A 22,168-nucleotide genomic window follows, 5' to 3' on the forward strand; every position below is an offset into this window, starting at 1 on the left:
TGTATCACTCAGCATCTTATCAAAGAACGCAATTCAGCAAGCCAGCATCTTATAATTTTGTTTTCATGCAGTAGGTGACACTGTGGTCCCGACTCAAATTTATTGTTGTAGTAATGCTGCTAATTTGTTTTTTCTCCAAACACACACTACTAACAATTGTGCAGGGCTGTCAAAGACAAGGCCACAATCATCGAAGCAAACACTCATTCCAGACAACAATGAAAACTGAGACTGCATCTCACAACTCTACACACAAAAAGGTAGTTGATATAAAATCCTCATTTCAGGGGGAAAGAAAAATAGATAATATACAGGCAAAAGGCAATATTCAGAAACCTTTTGCCGCTTACCTACCACATGAGAGATCACAGGGGATCATTGTTGATTTATATGGCTCATCCCTGATGAGGATTGTGACTTTAGCCTCCATGTCTATATAGTGCTGTTACAACAGGCGTTTATGCAATTATGTCACAGCAGCTCAGTGGGCAGCATTATTGCCTCATGCCTTTATAGTTGAGGGTTCAAATCTCTGTTCTTCATCTGTAGAGCCTGCATGTTCTTCCTATGTCACACTGGTTTCCTCCCACAGTCCAAAGACATACAGTTAGGCTAACTAGTGTATATAGTGTGTACTTATAGTGATCCGTGGAAGACTGAGTTCACTGTTGATTCCTTGAGTAAAGCCACTAACTCCCAAATACTCCAGGGAGTATTACTGTCTTAATTTAATTAATTTAACCTTTATTGTCCCTCATGGGGAAATTCTTTTTACACCTCCAGCAACTTTGAAAAACAAGCTGTCTGCGAAGGAGCTGGGGGTTAAGGGCCTTGCTCAAGGACACGCAGACATGCTGAGGCTGGGTTTGAACCAACAACCTTGTGATTACACACACACAGGCTTAGCCCACTGAGCCACACGCTGTCTTACGGTGCTTTCTGCTTTGGATAAAAGTGACTGCAAAAAAAGCAAAATGTAAATATGTATGCTCTGCCATGGAGTGGCCTCCCATCCAGGGTAAATATATTAATGCTACCAAATCTGCATCCTGCCTGAAATAAACAAGTTTTCAAGGATGCGTATACATAATGGTGAACACTTATGTTAGTGTGTATTACAAGTGAAGCAAACGTGTATGAAGATTTATCTTTCTGAAGCACTCGGAAAATGTAATGGAGAGAATAAATATGTGGTCAAAATAAGTTCTTGGAAGGGCTTTTGGGTGGGAGTTGAAGTATCTGGTCTCCTTTCTTTCTGGGGCACCAGCCACCATGGAATGACAGAGTTGCTCGGGGGGAAAAGCAACATCCCTTCTCATTCCCAACCGGTTCCCAGAACCGGCGTTGATTTCATTGCGAGTCTGAGAAGGCAGCTGTGTTTCACCACAGATATTAGTACGTTAATACTACAGAGCAAATGATCTTTCCATATGCAGAGCAGCCTTTAATATCATTACGGTATTGCTATTGACAAAACATAGTTCACAGAGTTTAGAAAGAAAGAAAAACCATTGATGAGGTTAAACGAAAGAAATACTGTCATGGCCGCAGGAAAACTGATATTACACTGCAAACACCTTTAACTTCAATAAAGCACTCCTGTGCTCAGGCTCTTAAAGGCTACTTCAAGCATTAGTGTGTGTGTGGTTGTGTGTGCGTGTATGAATCAAGTATATATTACATTGTGGGGATCAAATGTCCCCACAATGTGATTAAAACTTATTTTGACGTCGTGGGGACCATCTTTTCGGTCCCCACAAGGGAAAACTCAGTTTCATAAAAAATAAAAAATAAAAAAAAAATCTATGACTACAATCAAAAAACTAAACTAAAAATGCATAAAGTCTTGTATTTTGTTTGGTTACTTATGGTTAACGTTAGGGCTGGGTAGGGGTTACGGTTATCAGTGTTTGGAGGGAATTTTCCCATAGAAATGAATGGAGAGTCCCCACAAAGTTATGAATACTAACAGATGTGTGTGTGCGTGTATGTATCTATATTATACACACACACGCATTTTTTATGTATAACTTGTCTGTCACTTTCCCATCTACTCTGAGGGTTCTCAGCATTGCATAACCAACTGTCTGGCCAGAACAGCCATGGTCATCAGTGACAAAAACAGGTTATACAATATTGATATGTTCAGATTTATTGTTAGAAATGTTCTCAAATCTGATACTAAAAAAATCACCTACAGTCCAATGTACCTGAAATCCAGATACAAGCTAGATTCACCTACAGTCTGGTCACAAGTTAAAATCTACAAACAGGAAACAAGAATTTACTTGCAATCCAGAAACAGGCCAATTTAACCTAAATCCTGATGAAAGTGTAAAGAACAATCAAAATAAGCAACTGTTACAGCCCTGTCTGTGGTTTCACAAAGGGCTAGTGTCCTTTTTTTTGGCAGGATTGGAGCCAAACCCTTCATCACCGTGACAAAAAGACACGTTTGGTGGTGTCGCCTCCGCCCCCATCCGAAACGGGGAACGGAAAATCAACGGACCCCCTCCACACACTGGAGCCCAGGAGCCCACGGCAGGAGCTGCCAGCGAGGTGACTCTGGTAACCCAGGCAGGGAGTGCATTTCTGCATTGCATCACCAGCGAGAGCCTATCTAAAAACAGCAACAGCGCAGAGATACTGGCATGGTGCACCGCGACGTGCGGTGAATTCCTTCCATGTGTAGGAGGTCGGCCTCTTGGCCTCGTGGGCTTCGCTAACGTTATGTAACCAGCCCGTGGCTTCATTAATGTTACATCTATTACATTCAAAACATTCAAAGACTCGTATGGGCAGACAGTCCTGAGTATCTCAGCATATATATAGCTCTGGGAAAAATTAAGAGACCACAGCGCAATTTTTTGTTTAACTCATATCTCAATTTAGGGGTAAGAGTCTGTGAATTATACACACACACACACACACACATTAGCAAACTGCAGCCTGGCTCTTCCCCATTTCTCATTAATGAAGGGCTGCTTCCTTGCTTTCTGGCACCTCAGTCCTGCTTCTAGGAGCCTGATACACACTGTCCTAGCCGTGCACTTCACACCTGCACTTAATGTCTCCCATTCCTTTCGAAGGTCACTTGATGTCATCCTCCGATTCATGAGCAACTCTTGGATAAGTTTATGGTCATCTCTGGCATTAGAAAGTCACTTCCATCCTCTACCCGACTGGTTTTTGGTTGTTCCCAGTGTCTCCTGCCTCATCTTGTTCTTTTGTACTGCTGTCTTAGAAGCAACCTGCTGCTCAGTGTAGCCTTCTGCCAGCAGAGCCAGGATTAGAAATGCAGATTTAAAAGAAATATATATAGAGTGGTCTCTGAATTTATTCCAGATTTATTTTAATTTATCTACAGTTCAGGGCTAATTTGTTCTGTTTTTCAGCCCTTCACACTGACAGCATTGTGTGACACTCTAACGACGACAACCATCTCCCTCCTGCATGGAGATCAGCGCTGTGCTGTCCGCCAGACCGCTCCTACTTCCTGTCACGTGATGGCGTAATACCGACTTATGGGAACCAAAGACACAGTGCTTCTTTAAAATGTTCTCTATGTGCATGGACCCAAAGCTGCATCAATTATACCTTAAAGGTTTTTCTTAACGAACTTCATGTGAAGAACCAACGTCTGCCGCACCTTATAATTCCAGTCCGCAACAAAAAAAGGCAGGACAGGAAAGACACAAGGCCTAATTATTTCCATTAATCCACAGTAGATACTATCAAGATGAGGCAACTGTTCTGTAAAGTCCATTCCTAAGCAGTCATAATGTACAAAAATGAGAGTGGAGTGCACTGCAGAGCCAAAAGCAACAGGCCACGGGGCTGTAGAAACATGAAACTCCTCTGGCCCAGACAGGATGGACGAGGAGATCGCAGTGGAGCGCCTGCTCTTTCGATTTCAGTCTTAGCACTCCCTCTGACTCCTGTCCCAACCCCCCCCCAACCCCCCAACCCCCCCAAGACAAATACCCAGCTATTCCACACAGGATTTTAGACACAGGGGCACCACCGCTGACCACGTGGTGCATGCAGCGCAAATCACAAATCATGGCCGATGCTGTCATCGCGGCCATTAAGCTAATGCCCTGGGAACGGGAAATCGCGTTTTCCACTCTGAGCCGGGGCTGTGCCACAAACCCTTTTCTGCATTTAACCATTTATGGCATCTGGCACTTGCTGTTTGCCATAAAACCAAAGGGAAACTAAATCAAAGTTGGAAAGCATATAGAAAACAACAGTTTCGGCACTGATTACATTTATCAACAAATCAAGAACCATAAATGAAATACAGAGCAACACTAAAACAAATATTTGCATAAACATATTATTGAACATGCCATTAAAAATGTGCTAAAATGATAATAGGAATATTAATGACACTAATAATAATGTTTCTCTTCCAGGTATACTGTGATCTGGCAATTAGCCAAAAACAGTGTAAGGAAATCCTAATTCTTATCACATATTGCAGCATATTTGAGATATGTATTTAAGCAAAGTGATCCCATGGAAAGAAAAAAAAACATGGTTCTCTTATCCAGAAAATGGACTCATCAACCTGTCATCTCCATAAAGCAGTTTTCTTTCAGGCAAAGACACAAAAATAAAATCTGCTGTTTCATCCACACCAAAAACATTTTTATTTTTTCCAGGAAGAGTGAATAATTTCAATTGCATGAACTGAAATAGAATCATACCATCAGCCTGCAAAACTGAAGAGAATACTGAAAGAACTTCAAAAACGGGTGAGGACAATGACTTGATCCACATTCTAGAATAAACCCCAGACAGGCCTTATAAGAATGCTGTCAGATTCTGGAACACAAAGTAATTATTAGCTTTTATTTTACATGTCAATCAAAAGTCATCAAAATTTTTAAAAGCATATTCCGGGGTAAAGAAAGAATCTACCCTACATTTTACAGAGGCGCAGGCTTTGTGAGAAACACCTTCTCTGATGATGTCGGACACTCCAAGCAAAAATATATGTCAAAAGGCAGCAGGTTGTCGATGAGCTGCATTCTCTACAAGCTTTTACAGTTAAGCCTTTCGACATTGTTAGACGCTAAGACGCTGAACCCCAAAGCTACCAAAAGATCAAAGTAAAATGCATTCACACTAAATGAGTTCAATGCAATGCACTGGGTTACAACTGGACATCGTTTGGGCTTAACAACAGAGCAGCTTGCTGAAAAATCAAGTCCAACACAGCCATTACTGAGGCTTAAGCTACAGCACAAATTAGCCATGGATGAAAATGTCAAGGCATATCGATGAAAGTACATTTCGCTAAAAGAGAACGGGAGACAAAAAAGTAGTGAGAGAAAAGTACATAAAATTTCTTTAAAGTGTGTTTGATGACAGCAGTGATGTGTCATATTAAGTCATAAATTGTCTTTTACAATGCAGACCGAGTTTTGCTCCGACTGCTGTTATTAGCTGACATTGAATTCATTTGTGACAGCCCCAAAAAAACACTATAATTAGAGACAGATATAATAATGAACACAAAAAGAGTATAATCATCAAAACACCTAGCCAGAGTATGATGCTGGAAATGGAATTCTTGCTTATTAATCGAAAGGTCGACTAGAAATGTGGAGACATTCAAAAACATAAAGCAGGAGACCGCAAAGATTTTGGATATGTGTGTAAATTAACAGCATACAGAATGGATGGCAAAATGCCACGATCTTAACACAACAGCACTCCAAGACCTATAAACAAGAAATTTGCCACTTACTAATTTTGTGCTGGCTTTGCTCAGAGAAATTTTGAAGCTAGTTAAGGCTAACCATTATGTAGTAAATATTTGGTGGGGGAACTAGAAAATCTATACATCTCAAAATTTAAAAGACCCATAAAGCTGCAAGCTGGTTTGAAATGATGCAACTCTCATCATTGCTATAGCAACCATCAAGAGGTTCTAAGGAAAGAAGCTACTATATCTACAGCAATGTATGCAATGATCCTTACCCAGGTGTGAGGTTCGAGGCACAGGAGCTGACCTAATGTTGAACAAAGAACACGTAAAAACAGATACTTCAATAATCCAGCAGTGTTCTCAGGAGATGGACGAAGGAACTACAGACACCATGACCTACAATAAACACTCACCTAACAGAGCAAGATACCAGAGATATGATCTTTTATAGTCTGTATCGAGGAAAATCACAGATGCCACCAACAGTCCAGTTTTCTAATATCAGTGCTCAAAGAGGAGGCAGCAAAGAACACTGAATGTGGAAGGTCACACTGATCTAAGGAGCATGTACAGTTACATATATATTTTTAAATTATATTTAAACATGAAGAATAAGATTTTATTTGGTATTTGTACATTGGAAGTCTTTGGTTTTTGCATACCCAGTCTTACTCTGCATGAGAGACACAGTTTTGGTGTCAGAGTGCAGGTTCAGCCAGAATCCAGCACCTCTGGTGCAGCCGGGGTTTAGGGCCCCAACAGTGATGCGATTACTCTGCCGACCAAAGGGATTCAAGCCCACAAACCTCCAGACGTGGGAAAGAAATCCATCACCCGCTGAGCTATACACCTGCCTATAAATATGGTCTTAATTAATTCTTTCAGTAGGAAGAAAGGAAAATCACAGATATGATGAATTTAGAGCCAGGACCCTCAGGATACAAGGCAGGGAATCACACATGCAGTCTTGTGAAGTTAGTAGAGTCAGCAGAATGAACAGACGTCCCACGGTCTTTGATAGCCAGGACTTCCAGCTAAAGCAGGAGGCCACTGATGTGGTCCTTCACAGTCAGTGCTTTACAGAAACCTTATTCGGTGTTTCTTCACATCCGAGTCTGCCCAGAATTCTTCAATGTTCACATCCCTCCACTCTCCATTGTTGTTTTATCCAGTGCAGTATCTTCATGGCAAACCTCCAAAGCTTACACTCTTCCAATGGTCTAGTGCTGGAGATGACCTCTTAGTATGTGTTTAAAAAAAAAAAAAAACTATTGGAGATTTGCAACTTTAGCTTGCAAACTTTACTTGAACCGAGACCCTCGCAAAACTGACAGCGAAACCAAGAAAATCTCAAGTGACTTTGGCAGAACAGACACACCACTTGCACCATGAGTCAATACATTTGCACCTATGGTGATGCAAGTGATTGACTTTGGCAAATTTATCATACCCTGGATGACATCTCTAGTGTTGCACCATCGAAACTGGAGCCCTACAGACTACACAAGAAAAGCTCTGCAGAAACATACATGGCAGAATAAAACTACGTGCAGACCAAGTTTGCCAGACAAAAGCTGACACATTTCTGCTAGCTAATTAAAAAATGGCAAGGGGGTGTTCAAGAGTGAGTGAACAGGTTCCTGGTAGATGGTACCTCTTTATAGACTGCACCTCTATCTCCCCAATGTGGTATTTCAGAAATGCTACCACAACTACTCCATTAGAATCCCAGCGCTGATGTCACAGGGACCAGGCCCACCCCTCTCCTTCTAGAAGCAGGATAGGAGCCCTAAGAGAATATTTTGTTGGGGGCTTTCCTACTATTGTAGGCGTGCTTCACGCATCTGTTCATCAGGCTCATCAAACGAAGGCCAAAACAAATTCATGCGCAAGGTAGACTCATCACAACAGTGCAAAACTGGGTTTAATGACATTTCCAGAATTAAAGGTAGCATTTTTCTCCTTACATAGCAGATTTAAAGCAAATTAAAAAAAATGTTCAACCTCAGACGTTGCAATCGGTGATTTAATTCAGCAATACAGTAGAATGGTTTCAGAAAGACAACTGCCCATCAAATCAACAGCACAAAAAAAAATAACAAAATACGACACTATCCTGTTTAAACAAAGCCTTAGCAGTAAATCCAATTCAGCAGCAGTATTAATACACATGAATCACGGTAATGCAGTTACCAAAAACGGTGACTTCTCATTTCCTGGTGAGTGTAGTAACAATCTTTCCACTGGAGACTACATAGGGTACAATGTGAATTTGTGTAGGAAGTATGGTGGCTGAAGTGAATCTTGCATCTAATTTAATTGTCGTACAAGACACAAGACATACATCAAACCTAGGCAAAAAATAAAGCAGCAGCATTCAGAATAGCTATAGAGTAACAACAATTGTAACACTGTAATAGCAAAAAAGCTGTTGGGTATTGTGAAGCACCTTCACGCAAAAATCCACATGCTGAGATCGGTTCCACTGACAATTGTTTCGCTACGGCATAATTAGCGCAGTCCAGAGCGACCGGTTCTCAAAGACAGGCATTGTTTTTCCACCCCGGCAACAGGGGCTGCCTGAAGTTTCCGACAAGTTGCGACATGACACTTCAACGGAGGTGGTCCCAGCGGGGCTAATCCTTTTCGCAATTCAAAAGATCACCAGCGAAGCTAACTGGTGTCAAAAGGGGGAAGCACGGAACTTGGAGGAGGAGGGGAAGAAAAAACAGACAAGTAGGATAAATAAGATAGCATGGAGATGATGCAGGAGATGACCACTCCGGATGAAGCGGCATCCCTGCTCAGCGTGCTAAAACGGGAAGCCAAATACGAGCGCTAAATGAGAACAGCCGGCGACTGACCGGCACATGCCGCTAGCCAAGGGAGCACATTACGCGGGGGTAACGCGGTGGCTTCGTTCTCCTCCTCCTCCCCCCCCTCATCTCACACCCGCAACACACTCTCATTCTCGTGCAGCAAACTGCACACTCTCGACCGCTCGGGGTTACTTACCTTTGTCGTGACGATACAGAGACAGTCCATCCTGGAGAGCGAGGGCTTTAACCTCTGCCCGCATTCATTCCCACCAAATTACCACGATAAAAAGGGGGGTCGGGGTAGGGGGTGGCGGCCGTGGGGTTGGAGGGTGTGTGAGAGAGGGGAAGGGGGGGTGGGTGGTGAGAATGAGCCACCACCGCAGAAAAAGGCACAGACAGCTACTGGGAACGAGCCCCCTCAGAACAGGAGTCCCCCTCCACGACGATCATGCTCCAGGCGCGATCTCAAAGCCCACCAGACATCCTCCGGCTTCAGACTCTCTCTGGTTTCTCTGGGCTGAGAGCCACTGACTTGGACGCGTCCAGCCCCCTCGCAGGCATTCCTCCCCGTCAGGCTGACGGCCGCTCGGAGCAGCTGCCGGCACCAGCGGCGCAATGCTTGGCTGAACGGGGGAGACTCCGCTTTCCACCACACCAGCCTCACTACCGACAGCCTGGTTCGCAGCCTCGGAAATATCCTCCGTCTCTCTTTGCCAACTTTCTTTCTCTCTCTCCCCGCGACCTCCCCCCCCCCTCCTCCTCCCCGTTTCCCACCGTTGCCGGGCGTGCAAGCGTGTCCGTCTGCGCTCGGTCAGAAACGGTCAGAGCGGCGGTGGCGAGTCAGTGCCATCTCAGCTGGGCAGGAATCACTTCTGAGGAGCCGCTTATCATATGAATGAGTCCTGCGGATTTCACGGCGGGGGGGAGGAGGTGCAAGACGGACGAACGAGATACGGAAACCCGCCGCACATCTGTGCTGAGTTGTCAGCGTTATAAATGCACTGTCTCCTTAAATAAAAAAAATGCTACGTAAAGCGCCCGTCTTCTGTCAGCTGGCAGAAATGCGAGGGAGCCCACATTACCATAATAACAGCAAAGGGTATTCAGAGCCGTAGCTTATCGCCAATTAGGAGTCGTACTCAGGTGGCGTATCCGTGAGCAAGATCAGAAATTACTATGCATTCAATAACCATCCAAGCTATAGATGACTAAGTTTGTGACCGAATGCAAATGCAATGGTCATTGTACCAACACCTCCTGCCTGACTAAATTAGTAAAAAGGCAACAAAAATGCTTTTCTTGAATAGGAGCCTACAATTTTACCAAGTTAAATTCCACAAATTATATTGCATATATACACTTAAGTAATAAACGCTCATTGTAGCTCTGACAGAAAGACAGCACGACTCGTTGATATTGAAAATGTGGCGTTATCGTCCTCACCTTAAATTATTACTAGCATATGCTCAGTTTTCGCATTGAGATGGAGAGCTGATAGTACCTACAGGGATTAAAGTATGAAAATCATTTCCGATAGGGGCCAGTGGTCCCCCGCACCGGCCGGTTATATGTGCGGTGAGTAAGGATGGACACTGTCGGTCTAAATCATGAATCACACAAAGGTGAGAAAACCAGCTCCTTACTCCCACCCGCAGCAAACACTCACCCCAAGCAGCGGAACACGGGTACATACAGAGAAAGGGGGCTGGGTCGCTAGCGGCAACGAGCACAAAAAAAAGTGTTAAAATAAATGGAGAGGGACGAAGAGAATGTGGTTTGTGGGGAACAGGGAAAAAAAATCAATGGCGGCTATTCACCGTAGCACAGCAGCCAGGCAGCTGTAGCTCTGACAGGAGCACTGGGAATCGCAGTCAAACAACGGCCATACATATCCTCTTCGCAATATGCCAGGCAACTGGGACCGGTACAAACCGGGCTGGGCCAGAGCCGAAGCCCCCCGCCTTCTCGCTCAGGCCCCCAATCCCCTTTTCAGAGCCACCAGAAAGGCGCTTTCTTCGAAGCTACAAAAGGGATTGATGGGGGTTAAAAAAAAAAAGTCAAGTCATGTGACTCTGCTCATGAATAATTAATCAATTCTTTCCTCCCACTGCCACCCCCCCCACCCATCCACCGTGATCCAACGATTGGAAGAGAGATCCGGCTTGTTAACTGGCTTCCTGACGAGGATGAATAATTGCATTTCCGAAAAGCCACTACAGCACAAACATGAGAAGGTCACCAACTTCCATTAGAAACGGAATCAAGTCAAAAGCTTGACTGATCAACGACATTTTGCAAAGAATACACGGCGGGGCCTTCACCCGTGCGGCCGTCTGCGTTAACGGACATCTCCCCCTCACATCAAACGCACATCCGAGGCAGCCGGTGACAGACGGCTTTCTGCTTATATAACGCTCCATCTAATACATATGTACCCTCATGATCAAATATGCGAATCCAGGAAACCTGAAAGCTGTACATCACTTACATGATATCCTTTTATTTTTCTAGCCATCAATACAGCTGTGGAAGGATAATAAACGGGTCTTGCACAACACATCATGCTTAAAAATGCAGTAAATCTGGTAAAGGGGAAAAAAAAAAAAGGAAAAATTTTTTTGTGAGATATTTCAGTATGAACCACACCGCAGACAATTTTAACAACAGATGCAAATTACCACAAACTCATAAAAGGGAAAAAACAATCTTTTAAATGGTACATCTAAGGAGTAGGAAAATTAAAGGGACAGCACACACTATCCAAAAGTCACTATAATATGTAAATGTGTAATGTACTGGTGCTGTTTTCTTTGTGAAATACTAAACTGTGGACCGTGAGGTCACTGACACCATCCCATCCCAACAGATGCCTCTAGTAGGCAGTGAAGGTTTACCTGCCCCGTCTAGATCGGTTGGCCTATAACTGAACCCCCCTACTCCACAACAGCACTCTCGCGACATGTTACGATTTCATCCGGGAGACACGTCACCGCCCCCCCTCCCCCGGTCCGAGGTTTTTCTCGTCAGCAATACAAACAGAGTTTCTGTAGCGGCATCGACTGCTCTCAATATCATAGATGTCCGAGGATGATTAAGGATTCTGGTGAGCGGACAGAGAGTGCAGACGTAGCCATGAAGAGAGGCACGGAGAACCCGGACAGCCCAATCAGCACAGGCGCTTCGCCCTTCATGTAACCTTCGGCACTGAGACGGCTTCCCCTCAATCAGATGTCACAGGAAGACATTAAAGTGTCATTTAAAATGTTATAGAGTCCCCAGCCAATCCCAGGAAGCACGGGGCACAACCAAGCACAGGAGAGGCAATCAAATGGCAGAGATCCATATAACCGTAAGTTTCAGGACTGCACAAAGGAATTAGAATACAAAGGAAAGCTGTACACATACGGAGAGCACACAAGGTTCAAACACAGATTTAAGGGTGGGATTAGAACCCACAACCACGGACAAATGAAGACACATGTTACCCATCAAGCCTCTGTGCCAAAGGTGGGTTAGGATTCTCTGCGACCCTTAGGCCTGCTGCCCAGACTGCCTGACCCTGCTCTTTGCTCCCCACTTGTATGTCGCTTTGGACAAAAGCATCTGTTAGATTAATATGTGTAAACGTGAACCAATCTGACAAAATGCCAGTCCAATTTCCAAATTCTCTCCAGCTTAATTTTTTGGTTAATTTCCAAAAAATAACATGCATACATCTTATTTATTTGCAGTCAAAATCAGTACAGAAAAAGCTTCGACCTGTTAAAACACCTACGCGCCTGTCCACCGTATAGCTGTGATATCAACAGGGCTGGTTTAATTAAAAGAGTAAGGCGAGACACATGCAAGAATGTGCTATGGGAACAATAAGCAGCGTGTATTAATAGGGATCATCTGGTTCATTTAATTCTGAAAATTACTCCTGCAATCAAATTCTCCAGCAGGGTTATACCCCAGCAAGGTTGCTAAGGGAAAGATGATACATTAGTCTTACTGTGCGTCCTCTGGAAGAGCCTAAATCTCGATTTGTGCTCTCCACTGACCATCATCTATGGTAACCCCCTCCACACACACACACATAGAATATCAGCTACCAAACACCAAAGACATCAGGTTAATGATAAAAAAAAAAACAGCTCTGCCCGCCGCTGGTATTGCTTAAACGCCCACTTCTTCTGATAAGCCCCGGGATCCCTGCCAGGGCTCCGCAGCGGCTGGGATACAGCTAAGTCACGGCAGCCAGCTACCAGCGTAGCTATCGGAAAGGATGTGACATCCGGGCATCGCGGAGGCGTTTCATATAAAGCGGCTTCCCAGAGGGTAGGGGTCCACGGGGACCGTTCACCCATCGAGGCCCTTAAAAAGACCTTTAGCGATAGCACTGCATTCTGTTCAAAACATTACGTAATAAAATGCAGGGGGGGGGGGGGGGGGTTTGTTTATTAAATATACTGTCCCCCAAACTCGTTGGCAAAATGGGTCTTTAGAAGGTGGATGTTTTTCTAAATAATTAAATAAATAAACAAATAAAAACATTGAATAAAAACTGTGATGTACTGTGAGGGGTGCAAAAATTAAAAAGGAATAAAAAAAATTTATAAAACAATGAGTGACCTGTTGAGAGAGAGTAACTGGCAAGGGAGAGTGAGAGAGAAGGGCTGCGTGGGCTTGATGCGGCGGTAAGCGTGTGCATGTGTATCTGCTTTCTAAGACTCTGCCTTGCATACAGGTAGATTCCTGGCCAAAGATACAGAGACGCGCATCCTCAGCCTACGCCATCAGTCTGGCATATTGACGTCCTTGTGACCGATTCGCTGCTTCAACTGCGTCAGTCGTGACACACCTGCCCCCCCCCCCTACCCACCAACCCCCACCGGGTCTTCTGGCCTTATGTTATATCCTCTCCTGGTTTTCAGTTCTCTTTTTTTCCTTTTGGTCCAATTACCTTAAAATTTGTTCTTGAGGAATAATGTGTAATTCTGTGGGTTTGGACGTTTGGACAAAGGTTGTTGGTTCAAATCTTGTGGTTGGTGGAAAAAATTCTATCGTTGGGCCCTGGAGCAAAACCCCAAATTGCTCGAGTGACTGGCTGACCTGCTTCTGCATGTTGCTTCGGAATAAAAAGCATCTGCTAAATAAATGCAAACACACCCTCACCAGACTGGACTATTACATCATTGACCTCCATCAACCTACTCATGATCATCCATCAACCTACTCATGATCATCGAAATGACACTTTGCATTTGCCACAAACAGCAACAGGGTCCCCATGACCACATCAGCCATTCCTGGAGTCCCTGATGTACGTTAGCATTTAGCATCATTGGGGATTGGCTGACGCCAAGACCTTTAGCACTGCTTCAGAACATCTAATGCTATTAGATCTTGCTTGCAGGCTCAGATCCACACTGACAGCAAGAGCCCTAATAAAACTTTAACTGTCAACTGCCCCCAGTTTTATTTTTTTATTAAGCAGGAAAAAAAAACAAGCTCCATGGACAACAAAATGATTAAGAAGGAAATTACACTCTAATCAGCAGCATCTATTACATAGTAAACAGCACAGCTTGGTAAAGAGGTACAACACAACAACACAACAGAAGACTCAATTACGCAAATGCAGGACAACTGTTCAATTCAGCATGATGACATCTCCAGTAGGTCCCATTTCTCTCTGAGCCCCAAAGGTCTGGTGCAGGCTCAAATAACGTCATTCTGATGATGAGGTCATGGTTCACAAGTACATGCTAGTAACGCGCAGATGGTTTCCATCCCACTGAGCATTTTGTGACACCTTTGCTCTGAGCATGCAGCACTTCTAACTTCATGAAACATGAAAATGCCGCACACTCAATGAGTCACGTCTATACAAGAAGCATCCGCACATGCTTAATATGTCGTAAATACAAAGTAAAGGCAGAAATTACATAATACATTGAGATTACAAAGGGAGTGATGCAAAAAAGATGACATAAGTAAATTTAGACTTTTCATTCGTCTAATATGTGTTCTTTGGTACATAGTACTTTATATTTTTGGCTTGTGTGTTTTTTAAGGTGGTACGGGAAGGTAAATCTAATTTAAGTCAAATCTGACTTGCGTATGGGTTTGTGGAGCAGATTACTAACTGCCTGTACATACTTTTAATAACATAATTAATGCAAAAAAAATAACACCAAATAAACTAAACAAAATTTCCAAAAGCCACCATCTGCAAATACATTGTTCTGGGAAACTTGGGCAGGCCTTTGCTGATTTAAATATTAGTTGTTAATAATTAACACCCAACTGGAAGTCAGCTGACACTGCAGATGCAGTTCCGGGCTTGTTTAGGAAGCAGTAGAGTGTCCAACCCACTAAGCTACCGCAGCACCTCCTCCTCGCCGCCCCCCGAGTGGGCCTGTAACAGCGGGATTCTTTCCAGAGCCAGCTCGGCCTGACGTGTCCGTGACACAAACCGCTCCTTTGACGAAAACCCAAGGGCTGCCAGACGACGACGGGACCACCTGTAGCCTGTTATTAAATCATTAAACGACCGGCAGATTACATCATACGCTATCAAAGAAATCTAAACAAAAGGTCTCAAAAAGGCAACAGCTGCAAATTTCACGGGTCAAACATTTGGGGCGTGGCCGACCGCTCTGCTCCATTCTCAACAAGGCAGATAAAAGAAGTCCCGCCCACATAGCTCAAGCTCCACCCCCAAGCCCCTTAAATTAGTAGGGCGTCAGGGGCCACTCACCTCAGGGACGGTGCTCCCCCCTGGCACTTTCCCATTCTGCTCACTGCTGCTGGGCTCCTTGGGCTATGGAGGCAGGAAAGATCAGTCAGGGGTCACCAAAAACATCAGACATGTACTCTCCACCCCCTGTGCCGTTTTTCAGGAATCAAATGATCTATTCCACCCTTCCCCCAACAAATGATTTTCCTGAGATGAAAATAAGACAAGACAGACCCTTACTGATCCCCCCCAAGAGGGGAAATTTTTTGTAGCACGGGCTTAAAAACATAAATAAATCCCAGCACGATATTCTCGCTGCCGCAAAGAAATACATTCTTTTGTTATTTATAGTACAGTGCAAGTGGTACAAGTGCCATGGAAACATTAACAGATATTCCTGAAAAACAAAAGCATGGACCTTTAGGTCAAACAGATAACACAAATGGATTTTAGCAGGTTTCATTTAATTCTGTTTCAGATATAACCATGAATTCGTCCAGGACCTGAAATTCAGATCCTCGAACTGACAACATATCATCCTTCCCTAAAACGACTTGAGCGTTTCTCATATCATTCGCTCCAGTTAATTTTTCAAAGCAATTTATATGCTGCTGAGTCAAACAAGTAATTATTCATGCACAATGTATAACACAAGGGCACAAACAAGCTGTCAGGGTGCAGGGGGAATGGGAGAAGCAGAAAAGCTTCCACAGATATGGAAACAGAGACTGTGCCAAATTAAAAAAAGAATCTGGAGCGGGCAGCCACACACAAAAAAAAAAACACAGTCACCTAACAGGTAACTCGATCATTACACAACATGACAAGACGACCAGGCACAGAGGACAGACACTGAGCTTGGATTAACAGGTCCTTATGGAACGTTTTCATCTGGGGTGTAGATTAGCCAAAAGTCTGCGGAGCTAAATGGGAGAACACTTTTACCCTGTTTCAGGCCTTGCATCCCAATGAACTCACCTGATCTCTACTGATCCCCTGTGAGTCCTACACTTTTGTCACATAGCTGGCTCCCCCTACTATTTTTAGTGCTCTGAATGAGCACCGGCACCCCAAAGGTATAGAGTGAAACTCCTCATATTCGAGTAGTCATTTAATACTTGTTTTTGTTTTTTTTTTTACTTCTCTTCTTGCTTTTTAACCTTGAAACTGAAATGAGAGCTGAGTGTAGCCGCTGGAGCCCTGACTGACAAACACACGCCCAGACTACAGATCACCAGCTTCTGGTGGCACTTGGAATTCTGCCCGAAATAATCGTACATTATGACGTCATGATAGGGGGCTATTCATGATGTTACAACAGACAGATTCAGGGAGAACGAGTTTGACTACAAGATGCAAATCCAAAAATACAGCTGCCTATAAACTGATGTGCCCAACCAGTCCCTTCACTGGGCTTGGTCAGTGTAAGCCAAAGCCAAAGCCAAACACCCCCCCACAAACCTCTGCAAAGAATAGGTTTTCTAAAAGAACTCGTTTCCCCCTAGTGGAAGAAACATTTCGGGAACAGCAACATTTTGATATGTCGTCTGTCGCTCATTTTCCTTTCAGGAATCATTTTCTTCGAAGTCTTGAAAAATTATTTACCAGTACAGCCCTCAAGCCAGATACACCAACAGATAATTTTCTGGCACCAGCCTGAAAACAAGAATTCATCCAGACAACGGAGTTGAACAAATATTACAAAGAGTTTTATCAAAGTTTCCAAATTTCAAACACTGTCAGTAGAACACATGGCATTGCTTTGCTGAAGGCATTTTTCATCAGGCTCCTAGGATGACGACACAGGCAGCTTTGGAGCACAAACGACAGACAGCTCTAAGAAACACTTTATGTCTTGTCTCAGAATCCAGACCTTTGAATTCATGTCCACGCCTCAGCCGCAGCATCCAGTGTTACTAAACAGTATATCCCCTTTGCTCTGCTTTACCTGTAGCCCTGTCACAACTGAGGTATTACTGTTGGTCCCGTGAAGACCAATCAATCAGTGGATATTCCCTGGTAGAATGAGCCTATTGCAAATTTACCAGAAGCTAGATACTCAATCGGCCAGTAAAAACCTATCTATGGTATCATTATTGTGTTGCTTTGCTGTTTTTACCCCTGCTTGCTGAAATTTTTGATGGAAAAGCTGATAACTGGACTCATGTCATCCTAGGCCCCTGTCGAGCTACTGAATTTCAATGCTCAACAGCCGTTCTGGAACACAGATCTTACACGTCAATAACCACCATGGGTGCTGTGCGGCTCAGTGAGGTAGAAGGCCATGCCTGTCATCAGAAGGTCGCCAGCTCAAATCTGAGAGTTGACAGAGTGATGTCATTGCTAAATACTTGAGCAAAAGCCGGAAGCCTCTCGTTTTGGATAAAACAGTCTGCTAGATAAACATGATGTAATTATTTCCTTAGTGCCTCTTAACACAATCCATGCACTATACAATTAGCATGCTTCTGGTTTGTCAAAGCATTATCTTAGTACATCACAGTATTTCACACATTTAAAATACTATGTGATTAAACAAAAAAATTACTAAAACTTTAGTAGAAGAAAAACTAACAAACAAGATGCCAAACAAGTCCAAAAATCATGACTAAGTAGTGTGATGTAAAGCTTGAGGCCCCGTAGGCCTGAAAGTTGTAGGATCACATCCCAGTTTGCGGCTGTGCCTTCTGGCAGGCCTCCTCCACATACTCCAGCTGCACAAGCTGCTTACCAGCCACCATTAATTATTCAATGGGCACAAGCTTCATTTTGCTGGTCGCAACACAAAAAAAGAAAGAAAAAACACACAAAAACTTGAAGCTAAATTCACTTGCCAGACACTTTGATCTATAACACAAAGCTTTACATTTCAGGGATTTGCGATTACTATACAGCTAAAATTTGCTCCCAAAGTGATTCCTGCACAAATACCTATGGAGACCAGCAGGTAAAAATAGAAAATTGGCCCAGGTTAAATTTGATAGGCCAGAATGTTATATGCTGATACCAAATAAAGACAAAAAAAAATTAAAGTCACAGTCAATTTTCAGATGTGGTTATAGCACCCCCCACCCCCCCCACGCGAATAACCTCACTCATTTCCAATGCAGGTTTCTGTCTTTCACTGAGGGATTTCACCACAAATCTCCTGAAAAACGTTTTTCCTCAAGTTTTGTTTTGGTTCTGAAAAATCATTGCATTCCAAGGGATATTTTCAGCGTGGATATTGAAAGAAATTAAATTACAACAAGGCATAGATTGGCAAAAAGAGTAAGAAATATCCTTTATTTTTGTGAAAAAAATATTTAAATGTGACATTTCTGGACAGAGCCGTGATAATGTGAATCTGGGCCGGTGTTTACACTTTCCCTGCAGTCGGTGCGCATACCTGCCAATGCCTAATAACAGAAAACCCCACCTGCGAATTAAAGCACCAACCCCCCAAACTGATCCTTATGTACTACTGAGCCACTGCCCACCTCCCAGCCCGGGACACTCACCTCCTCTTCGGCGCGAGCGTCCTGTTGGACCGTGGTAGGGGACGCGGCCCGTTCCCACTTATCCGCCATGTAGTTCACCTCCTCTTCGGCGCGAGCGTCCTGTTGGACCGTGGTAGGGGACGCGGCCCGTTCCCACTTATCCGCCATGTAGTTCACCTCCTCTTCGGCGCGAGCGTCCTGTTGGACCGTGGTAGGGGACGCGGCCCGCTCCCACTTATCCGCCATGTAGTTGACCTCCTCCAGCTTCTCTTCACAGGTTTTGTGCGTGTTAAGCAGGGTTACCTCATAGAACTCCTGGATATCTGCATGACAGAAACAGAGAAGCATGGGCCTGAACATTAGTCTGCGACAGTGAAAACAAACTCATTGTCTCACACGACAGACGTGATTTGGACATTGACGCGTTTCACCTTCTCGGGAATTAAAATGACGTAACCTTTTACGATGGCCATATACGAGAATATTCACATTTACATTTTTTACATGCACAAGCAACATACAATTGATAAGGCTGGGTCAGACCGTCTCTGGAGCAATTGGGGGTTAAGGGCCTTGCTCAGGGGCACAACAGTGAAATCTGCCAACCACAGGATTCAATCCAACAACCTTCCAATCACAGGCACAGCAATTCTAACCTCCCGAACCACACATAGGATCAAAACATGCTTACACCAGGCATCCCTGAGAGTGACAATATTTACAGTTATCAGGCTTAATTAATACATTAGGCGCATCGGTGAGCTAATAAGGTGGGAGGGAGTGGAAAACACAGGAATGATGTGCACAGGTGCAGCACTGATACCTCCAGCCGTTATATCTGTACAAAACACACACACAAAGTGCCGAGCTGCACCTAGGCTCTGGGAGGATAAAGGGGGAGCTCTAAGTACACGTGCTGGAACACTAGCCTTGGCACCATATTTGTATATTGTTCGGCTCTAGACCACATTGTGTGGAGAGATTAAGGGCCGTGATGTCTTACCTGGAATGGACTTCTATGCTTTCACTCATGCCACAACCTGATAAAATGCAGCCTCAGCTTGGCACAGAGGGCACTGAAGGAGAGAGTCCTTCAGTCAGGCAGCACATGCCCCGACAGAGTGGCTTGTGGGGGGGGGCAAACATGCATTGTTTTTCCTCAATTAAATCATGCCCTTAGGAAAAAGGCCTCCCTCTGTCACTTTTGCTCACCGCTTCATGTTGATCAAAGTATCGTAAAACCAGCGGCGATGGAGTAAAGTTCATATTTACAGCGGCGTTCCTGACCCATTGTTATCGACAATGTGCCATTGCTCAGTTCTCAGCCTCACGAGAGCCAGCAGAAGAAACACAGGCTGCTAAGACAGATACCCTGGGGTGGTGCCTATTCAAGTCGTTCTTGTCCAGTATTAAAAGCTACTTCTACCATGATTTTCAAAGAGGTGCATCAAAGGGCTTATAGGAGGGGTAAATTTCTGGGCTCCTCTCCAACAAAAGAACCGCTTTAAAAGATTAATGAAAACATTTTAGTTACCATCTAAAGACCAATTTTAGCTAAATAACGAGTACAGTTAGTATTTTTCATATTTTTTTAAAGCAGAGTTTTATATTCTTATCTCTTAATGCACTGCGCCTAGCAATGAATGGAGCATGACAGCAGTGATGCAGTATGCCAGGCCCATTGCACCAGGGAGACTCTTTAGCACAGTATCCTAAGAGCACTCTGGAGCCCCAAACTCCCCTCCCGAGACAGCAGAATAGCATTCTGCAAAACTGCTGGAACCAGCGTTCAAAGGAACCTGCAAAATAACTCAGCACCATCTCATAATGAAAGAGAACCTTGCATTATCCCCCAGAAGTAATACTCCCATAGTGATGGATAGCCAGTTTCATAATCATACAGCTGAGCACTGCATCTCTAAGGACCTATATTTGTACTTAACGATAGTTCCTTGATGATGCAATAATGGGATAATGCCTTTTTAAAATTGACATTTGGATTCCACTGCCGGTAATGCAGTGCTGGTACTCACTATGTCTTTATACCTGAGAGATGTAAGCAACCACAGATAAGAAAAGAAATTAAACCATATTTATGATAATCTATTTTTTTTTAAATATACAATTTTAGGCACTCCTTTATATAACTATCCTGCACCAAGTAGCACATCTCCTAATAGAACAACCTTTTTTCTCAGTTAGATTGCCTGGAATTTTATATTGAATTTTAAAAAGAAATGCTGAAGCAATATTTTTAAACACTGATTAAAAAAAAAAGTATTTTTCCTCACTTTCCCCAAGAACTGGAACATGGTTAACAATATGTAAAGGACTTTTATAAAACAAGCCATAACACAGATATCTGTTTCTATTTTATTTCTATTATATTGCAGCTGCTGGAATTTACAGAATGCTCAAATACAACCAGGCCTGGATAAACAAATTCTCCCAGTAAAAGCATGAGCGAAGGGCATAACTTTGGGGTGAACTTTGGGGTGAGCTTTGGGGGGGGGGGCTTTTGGGGTCTCCACACATTTAAGGGGATCCAGGGGATTGTATCGGCTAGTTTTGATTATTGGGAGGGGGGGTTACAAGCTCCCCAATCCCCCATAATTTACACCTATGGCATGAGTCCTACTTGAGTTTAACCGGTACCTATCCATGCATTTCTCAGTACCAGAGCAGTGAGTGAGTAATGTGTGGTATTTAATGGAACATTAATGTTCCTCACAAGGCAATATATTAGGCGGATTAGGAAAGTACAAAGCAGCCTTAATATGTATGACTGTCGCGTAGCGGTTTGAAGCAAAATTGGTGTTGGATCAGGTCACAGATAAGTGACGACTTCATGAACAAATTGGGTTCACTTCCTGGAAAGGCTGTGCAGGTGTCTACAAAATTATTAGAATTTCAATTGCTAGGGGGCAATGCCCATCATCGAGAATTAAATACAGAATCAAAAAAAAAAAAAAAAAAAAGACGACGAAAATGAATTGCACTCTAAATGGCACAAACTGATCCAGAGGCATTTTTATAATTATACACGTAAAAAGAGGATAATAAAACAAGAACATTTGTTGCTACATAGCAAAAGTGACAGTTTGCACTGTGCATGAGCTTCCCGGATTCCCAGCGTCCCTGTGATTCAGACTGATAGCCGCCCAAGAAACTTGAGATCCGGGCTGTCACTCCAGTGTACCGTCAATGGACGTGAAACACCCTGCAAAGTAATAAGCATTGACAAATATATACCTGATACATAGAACATCTTACCGGCTTATCGCCCTTTAGACAAACGGGTGTAATGTAACAGTTTAATGGGAGACTCAGTGGTCCGAGGGGAGAGGGGGCCAGACGCGGCGCTTTACTGAAACGGTCGAAATGCCAGGAGTGGCGTAATCATCACGTATCTCACAAAACGAGGTGA

General features: G+C 43.7%; 1 protein-coding gene across 17 annotated transcripts in view; it reads right to left on the reverse strand.

Moving 5' to 3' along the window:
* Window positions 1–22,168, reverse strand: part of dlg2 (discs, large homolog 2 (Drosophila)) — a 218,191-nt gene that overhangs the window by 170,443 nt on the left and 25,580 nt on the right. For 15 of the 17 annotated variants that reach the window (XR_011992173.1, XM_072713670.1, XM_072713679.1 and 12 more), the window contains exons 3-4: window positions 18,763–19,064; window positions 15,284–15,346 (exon numbers count right to left, since the gene is read on the reverse strand). Coding sequence is in view for 16 of the 17 variants with exons in the window: in XM_072713670.1 (XP_072569771.1) it covers window positions 15,284–15,346; window positions 18,763–19,064 (365 nt within the window). In the remaining variant the exon portion in view is untranslated. Of the gene's footprint in view, window positions 1–8,734; window positions 9,270–15,283; window positions 15,347–18,762; window positions 19,065–22,168 lie in introns of those variants that run through there. The other 2 variants (XM_023835231.2, XM_072713684.1) reach the window with 2 other exon arrangements.

This window comes from Paramormyrops kingsleyae, chromosome 6 (assembly GCF_048594095.1).
Source record: "Paramormyrops kingsleyae isolate MSU_618 chromosome 6, PKINGS_0.4, whole genome shotgun sequence".
In the NCBI taxonomy this organism is placed as follows: Eukaryota; Metazoa; Chordata; class Actinopteri; order Osteoglossiformes; family Mormyridae; genus Paramormyrops; species Paramormyrops kingsleyae.